The sequence below is a fragment of the Triticum aestivum genome, chromosome 1D (genome assembly GCF_018294505.1).
Source record: "Triticum aestivum cultivar Chinese Spring chromosome 1D, IWGSC CS RefSeq v2.1, whole genome shotgun sequence".
Classification (NCBI taxonomy): Eukaryota; Viridiplantae; Streptophyta; class Magnoliopsida; order Poales; family Poaceae; genus Triticum; species Triticum aestivum.
The window spans coordinates 66,558,261-66,566,686 of record NC_057796.1 but is presented as its reverse complement, the minus strand read 5'-3'; the positions used below and the strand labels follow the sequence as shown (position 1 = coordinate 66,566,686).

The following is an 8,426-nucleotide window of genomic DNA, read 5'->3' as shown; positions in this document are numbered from 1 at the left end:
AGAAAGATTTTCTCTATACATATTTAACATTTTTTATGTAACTTGCTTAACATTTTTTCAATACATTTTTTAATACTTTTAACATTTTTCAAATTCGTAATTAACATTCTTCAAATACTGGATTAACATCTTTTGAATACATGGCCAATATGTTTTCTGACACATTTAAGATTTTTTCCAATTGCTTCATTAATATTTTTCAAATAGAAGTCTAACAATTTTTTAAAGCATGGTCTAAAAAATTTATATGCACATTAAATTTTTCCAAATATATGTTTAACCTTTTTGACTACATGGTCAACATTTTCTCAGTACACATTTAACATTTTTCAAATAGAAGCTCAACATTTTTTGAATACACGGTCAATATTTTTTGTTTACGCATTCAACATTTTTTAGATACAAGTTTAGCATTTTTTTTGAATTCGTGGTCAAGATTTGTTTTCAAATCTTTGGATTAAATTTTGAAAATACATGATCAACTTTTTTCACACACATTGAATATGTTTTTGTATACATTTCTCATATACATGAAAAATGTTTTCTCTATAAATATTCAAACATTTTTCAAATGCTTGGTCAACATTTTTTCAATGTTTTATAGAAAGTATTTTTTGTCATATATTTATTTATAATATTTAGAAGTATAACATAAATTAAGCAAAAGAGAAAAAGAAAAAACGTGTAAATTGTTTTTGAGAAACTAGTGATTTGTGGCCTTCCGCGCGCCTGAGCCGGGCCATGTCGCCCTCACCTTCAGCAAGGCTTCCCTACGTCTTGCTATAAGTAAGACATAGGGGCACCCACTTGTGTCTACAACTCACCAATTTTTCATCTAGCCATTTGTGCGTGGGCTTATCCATCTGAGTGTTGACCCATTATCTTTGTTCATTCCTCCTTTTTTTTTCATTTTTATATGTTTGTCTCTCCCAGGTCACGTGGTGGTTTTGAGGTGCCATTTTTACTCTCATTTTTATGGTGATTTTTGTATTGATTGTTTTCTACTCCCTTCAATCTATACCAATTGTCGCATGTTTAGTATGACTTTATATTTTTTTTAACACAGTACAGACGCAAGCGTTCATACATATGCGCATACACCCTACTCCCATGAGCACCTCCGAGAGACTGAGGCGGCATATCATCTTGAGATTTACGAAGTCACCGTAGGCATCTCGTCGTCGACGGGAACATCTCCTCCCACTGAAAGCGCATCGCCGAAAATACTGAAATAAATCCAGGAATAATGCGAGACCAGGACTTGAACCCTGGTGCGTTGGGATACCACTGTCCCTCTAACCATCAATCCATAAGTTGGTTCACGACTTTGTACTTCAACTACGGCAATTAATATGGATAGGAGGGAGTATCTTTTTCTTTTCTTTTTTGTTATTTTCATTCTCGTTTTCCTCTCTTTTTTATTTTCTTTTCTTCCCCATTTTTAATCTATGGTATTTTTAGTACATGAACACTCTTTGAAGTGTGTGGACACTTTTTAGAATTCATAAGTTTTTTTAAAAAAATTAACCTCTTTTCAAGTTTTATATATATTTTAAAATTCATGATGATTTTTCATATTTTTGTTTTCTAAATTCATGAACTTATACAGAATTTGTAAACTTTATTTTGCAAAGCTTGTGTGACTAGTTGAAACTTGCAACCGCAAGCGTCGTAACCGACTGCAAAAGTATGGCCCTCAACACGACTCACTGCAACTCGACATGTAGGGGGTTGCTCGTGAGTTGCATGTCCACCACTAGGCTCGCAACTGCATGGCCACCGAATGCGACTGCAATGAGGGGTGAGAGGGAGGTTTGATCAGCTGCATGTCCACAATTTCAAAAAGTTATTCATGGTTTTTTACATGTTTGGTTTTAATATAGCATGAACTTTTTCATAAATCATGAACTAACTTTAAATTCATGATTTTTTCAGATTTGTAAACAGTTTTCAAATTAACAATTTTTTTTTCAATTTTTTTGTTTTTAAAATTCACTACCATTTTCTTCGAATTCACAAACATATTTTCATTTCATCACTACTTTTTAATTTGTGAAACTTTTTAAAAATCCTTGAAGATTTTTTTATTCACTCAAAAATAAAAAAATAACCCAAAAAACAGACCAGAAATGCCTTGGCGAGCAAGCACATGTGTGTCTATCGTACAAACATAAAGTCTAGATTGGAATTGGTCTAAAAAGGCCAGATTTGTTCATTTTTCTCGCCATCTTTGTGTTGCCCCTAAGGAAATATTTTATGGAACAACCCAACAACTAAAAGAACAGAAAAGTCCATGAGCCTGAATTTGTGGGACAAAGAAAAATTGCAAACAACCAAAGGCCCAACCTTCAAGCAAGACATGCTTTGTTAAAAAACGCATGACATCCCACCCAAGAGCCCGGCCCTAGTATCCTCATGATCGTGAGAACGTCGTACCCGAAAAACATTGGGGACATGAAAAAAGGGCCAGGGAGATAAGAGGAAAGGGACCATAACTTCTCACCTTTTAGATAAAACTTGATTAAGTCTTATCTACCCTTAAAATCACATATCAATTATATCAGTTTGTGTTGATAATTCGTGTTGTGGGGCTATCCGGAATCCATTTATCATCCCATATATCAATTTGTGCACGGTTTTCCACTCTCCATATGGAACCCCGCTAAAAAGCTTGGATGCCTACTAGTATGCTCTGCCATGTGTAAAGGATAATCCACTTTTCATCTTAGTACCATTTATATGTCTACCATCTGAATAATATTTCACTCGTAGTACTCACACAAAACACACACACACATAGTTACTTCAAATCACACATCAACCTTCAGACTTGCAGAGGCCGGGGGAAATCCTCCTTTTCAGAAAAAAACAACAACCTTCAGACTTGTTTTGCCGGCATTGCCACATTAAAGCAATGAGGATATAGAAAACCCAAACCACCCATATTTTTAGGGATAAACTGTGTCGAGCCGGCAAAACAAACCAATGTATCTTTTGATTTGTTGGCATCATCCTCCCACCAGAATTTCCATATTGCATCCGAGATTTCTACGCATTTTTTCGGAAGCTTGAATATAGATATTGCATACACCATTATTACTTGTGCCACTGCTTTTAACACCACCTTTTACCTCATGCTTACAAAATCTTCTCCTTCCAAGAAGTTGTTGTCGAGAAGATGTTTAAGACAATCGCAAGCCCAAATATTTAGCTAAAACTACGTCTCTAAGGATATCCAATATAGCAAGTCCAAATATTTATCTAAAATTGCCTCAAGCTTTACCTGCATTGGACAATGGGGAAAGAGCATAGTGTCGCAAGCAGAGTGGGAGGTATGAGTGCATCATTTCTGGAGTTTTCGAGATATGGATGGTTTTTGGTGACACCTTAATTTCAAAAATGAAACCGAGAGCTTTGTTGGAATTGTTTGCCTGTTGTTTTCTGTAAAACAAGATACTTCACTTGTTTTGTGTAGCCAAGTGTAGTGTGACTTAAAGACAATCATTTTCTCATTAGTTTACTTGTCAATTTTGTGGTCAACCTTACACAAGGTTGGCGGGCACGATTTGATCTATCTGAAAGTGGTTAAGATGGAGGGATTTGTCCCTATTGTATTTTTTTCATGTAAGCAATAGGGTTTCAGTTGAAACCCAAGTTTTTTTTGGCAAATTCGTAAGCATCATTTGCCATTGTTCATGATAGCAATAATCCATTGCCCTTCTTCTCGCTTCTTTCTGGTGGCGTGGGTTGAGGAAGGCTCTAGCTCTGCTTTTGGTTGCGATTGTGTTAACCCTGTTTACTTGATCGATCACAATTCAGTAAAACATCCAAAAACCTAAAATCTGAACCATTTCATCGAGAAGTTCACAAAGTGATGGTAGTCGAATCAAATGCATAACTAAAAGGGAAATGTGCAAACATGACATAGTAGTACTAGTACATGAGTGTTTCTTGACGAATTCACAACACAAATCGAGTGATACACATTCTTGGAAATGTGCATCCATATTTCACACCACCATATAAAAGCAAAGCAAAGAAATATAACACAATAGAACAACGTATATCGTCAATTTCCTCAAAGCACATACATACAGAGACAAACGCAGCAACCAATTACTAGTTCACCTTGGAGCAGTTCAGCCTGATCTCCCCCTCGCTGCCGGTGAGCACGTCCATCTTGCTGATCTTCACCATCGCGGCGGCGAATCGCTCGGTCCAGTAGTCGGAGGGCTCCCGGGCGTAGAGCTCGACGAGGGCCGCCGTCTCAGGGTCGTCCATGAGCGCCATATCCGAGTCAAAGGCCACCGTGCCGGCCAGCAAGTTCTTGTAGTACTGGTTGTCCATCACGAACGGTGTCACGTCGTCGAGCTGCACCATTGTGGTGTCGTTGTGCGCCGCCGTCTCCGGAGGGCACTTCTTCTTGAGGCGCTCCGCGTATGCCGCCGGCATCGCCGGGTCAGTGCCGTATGCGCCGTCGTTGTAGTACTTGTACAAACGGTCCGTGAATGACGAGCAGTGTGAGGTGCCGATGGAGTGGGCTCCAGACAGTGTCACCAGCTCCTCCGCCGTAAAACCTGTACATTAAACATAAGGCTCACGTATTTTTCTCAGTGTCACAATATACGCCTGTTAGATATTACAAGGTCTTCACGGTTACACTTTGATCAATGATTTTATATACATAATATTCTGCTTCACTAGAAAGTAAGTATTGTATTATAAGAGCATGTTTCAAGATAGATGTAGTGTCATGCAATTGTGTTGTATATGTTGGTAATATTTTCTATGTTGATGCCAAAACCAAGAAATGATTGACCTATGCACATTCTAAAAAAGAAATAGTATGTACGCGTAAAGTATGTGGTTGTGCACGACTACCATATGTCTGTATGTACTGATGTTCCCGTTACCTTTTGCAGTGAAGTTTCCGATAAGCTGATCATGGTGGAAGTCGGGGTGAGGGACACTAGGGAGAACCTCGTCTGCCTTGGAGACGAGTCCATCACGCCGACCCGTCGGAATGGCATAGTCGAGCCCGCTAGCGAGGAAGGCACCATCACGAGCAGAGAGGGCTAGAATGTCGGCACAAGAGACGGTTTGTGGGCAAAGTTTCTCGAGAATCTCCTTGGCGTCACTTATGACTTCGAAACCATCCAAGCTGGGGTTGTTTGGCTTCGAGTCCCTCTCCGCGGTGTTCCCTGGTGTTGACTCGAGTAGCACCGAGGCGTCACAACCCTAAAAACATATACAATATTGCTCCGAGTAAAGTTAAGTACTTGCACACATGCAACTTAAAAATGTACTATACTCATTTATAAATATAAAGAGCTTTTAAAATGTATCATTCTTACAACATTATTCCTTAATGTGTAAAAACATCATTAAATTGGTTTCATTAGGATGTTATAATTAGATATCTGAGTTACTAGTTTACGTCCAAGCTAATTGTAAAGCATTTCTTAATCAAGGTTGCACATTTCTTGTATGTACCGCTATTTCATTTTCAGTGCAACTAACTTTTTGCATGTCATTATGTGTTTTGCGTACTTGTTTATTACATTCATAGTTTATTTATAGAATATGGTTGTATTGATATTTTTCTGCGAGACAAAACTTAGAATATACATGTCAAGTTAACCCCAAAAGGCAATAAACAGCTTAACAAGAAGCCTCCCAAGGATTTTGTAATAAAAATGTTACAACACTGGATTTTTTTAATACCACAAGTGGTAGATTTCAGAATTTGCCGTTGGAGGCACCGCACTTCATCCACATAATTCAATTGTCATCATAAACATCATAACTTTTTAAAGGGAAGCTATAAAAATTACAAATCCAGTACATAAGAAACTTATCGAAATTTCAATAACTAAATATAGTGCCCAGTATATCCCAATTAGTCTTTGTACTGTTTGAAAGCTTGACCAAAGTATAAATGTAGATGGTGCAAATATTTGTGGCACTTTTGATGATGGTGGAAAAATAAGACCGACCCATGACTAGCATGCTCAAATGGAAGACGTTCAAATTACACACCGTGTTCCTGATCGCACAGGAAAAAATGTGGATGAACCTACCTACATCTATATACCCATAAACTTATGCCTCGAGATACATGTGCATTTTTTCTTTTTACTTTCAATTTCTCGCAAACAAAATAACATGGATCTAGGTCAACAAATACCAACTTTTCAGGTCAAGGAATCATTATATCAACAATGTGTAAAAATATTTCAGAACTTATGGTGCGCCATAAATACTTCAAATAATATTATTTTTGCATGGAATGAACTTAGTTAGCTAGCATCATGGATCTCCCCATAAAAAGGGACGGCACAGATAAAAGGTGCACCTACACTGGGTTTATAAAGTCCACTCTCAGTGGCAAAAATCAAGTAAAAATTGCCGTGCAAAACATCATCAACTGAAACTTAGTGAACATCAGTGAGCGGCTTACGCGGACAAAGCAGTCGTGGAAAAAGAGTCGGATGATGTCGCCAGGGGTGCCAGGCTCCTTCTTGAATGCCTTGGTGACGACTCGCCGGACGACCTTCTCCGCCTTGGGACACAACTCCCTGTAGAACCCGACGGACAGCCCGGAATCTTTCCACGCCACCACCGCTGGCGAAGACGACAACACCAGGAGGAGTATCAGCGCCGTCGTCGCCATGGCAGGCGCCAGCATGAACGTCGACGAACCGCCCATGGTGATCGAGGCCTGACCGACCAATTTACCCGCCGGCCGGGGAGGAGGAATGAAGGAATGAGAGCAGCTTGGCTGGCTAGTGCGTACTGCCAAGCCACAAACGCCAATGTGGCTCTATATATATAGAAGCAAAAGATCTAAAGCTTGTAGCGGAAATGTACGTACGTGTAGTGGTATTGCCGCCATTGCCGGAGGAGTGGGTGGCGCGAGCTTGTCGACGACGACGCGGGACATTGATTTAAGGTCTCGCCCTTCGTTTTCGAACAAAACACAAATGAACACGGCATGCACACGCGCCTTGCTTTAGTCTAATCAGCAACTGATCGACTGCTACTACTGGCTGATTAATTACTCAATCATATGTTCATTTTGTCCTGGCCGGTTGGTGATCCATGGCCGTCCTAAGTTGCTTTTGTTTCCGTACTGCAGGGGTTTCTCATAGGGTCGAAGCCCATGATAGGAGGTTTAGGAACATGCGTGATCGCATCAATTAATGTACGTCCGTTGATTGAATAGATGGATCGTAATGCAGTGCTCAAGGTTCGTCAGAGACTGTTTTCTTGATGAGCCACGTAACAGTGCCTTTTCTTCTGTCCCTTTCTTCTGGTTGGCATATTTCGTGCACCGGGAGCTATAGCTCTCCTTTCCGGACACTAGTAAATGCGTACTGCATATATTAGAGAGAAAATTAATGGCACGTTCATATTAGATAGGACATCAATTACTCATTAATTACGTGGATAATGTAGACGTTGATATTTGGTATGATAGTTAATTGAATGCTAAACATGTTGAGCGCTCGTCATTGGAGAAAATAGGTCATTGGATCGATGTGGTTTGATGGCCAAGGTTTGTTGGATCTGCCCCTTTAGGTTTTTTTATATTGGTATATAGGTATAATGCTAGTTTATCTCGAATTACGTTGATATATGTACTAGCATTGCAGATCAACTCTATAGTAAATCCTCCTTTTCAAAAAAAAGGAAAACATTTTCAGTTGAGCCTTATGTGGATGCAAATTTTGCACAAGATGATAATCGCCTTAAGGCCAACACATGCTAAAAAATAAGTTCAGCGCATTCTAGAAAAGCGTAAGTTGAACTATTATGAAGTTGCGGTATACAGAAATCAACCCAGACTGGTGAAATTCTTAATCAATTGTCACATATATGGACCTTTTCAAGCATCCAGAAAAAAAATCGTAGACATGTGTCCCTCCACGTCAGGTGACTTAAGGGGGGAGACCTAGCTGTCATGGGCTAGCGTGGTATCATTTCTATGGCAACCGTAGTGGGGATCGCGCAAGCGCAAGTGCTCAATGCGATAACTGGTCGAGAGGATTGCCACCCGGATAGTGACGCAAAGACTGTTGCGACTCTAGGTGACTGTATATGTAGTCGAAACTTTGGCCAGAGCCGTAGCACGGTCGAGAAGCTAAGGCGCCGCCCTTGAACAAGCACAACCACACGCGGGTCCTTGCGGTCGCTTGGGTGTGTGATACATCATCAAGTGGGTGGACCTTGTCCACCCATCAGAGAGTCCATTGTGGTCTGAGATGCCACTCATGGCTGTCATTTTTTCTGGATAAGGGACATTTCATTCAACTGATATATCGAGATGATACAACCACATTGAAAGAATGCCCGACCTCTGCATAGCGTGATGCACACAGCCAACAAGTTCAACAGATCTAAAAATAAACATCGGTTTACAGCAA

General features: G+C 39.8%; 1 protein-coding gene across 1 annotated transcript; it reads right to left on the bottom strand.

The window, feature by feature from the left end:
* Nucleotides 1-3,872: 3,872 nt before the first annotated feature.
* Nucleotides 3,873-6,796, bottom strand: LOC123165422 (peroxidase 5). Its single transcript, XM_044583061.1, has 3 exons — nt 6,461-6,796; nt 4,914-5,238; nt 3,873-4,577 (listed from the first exon to the last, which is right to left on the bottom strand). The coding sequence occupies exons 1-3, from the start codon at nt 6,707-6,709 to the stop codon at nt 4,120-4,122; spliced, it is 1,032 nt and encodes a 343-aa protein (XP_044438996.1). The 5' UTR covers nt 6,710-6,796; the 3' UTR covers nt 3,873-4,119.
* Between the last annotated feature and the right edge of the window lie 1,630 nt (nt 6,797-8,426).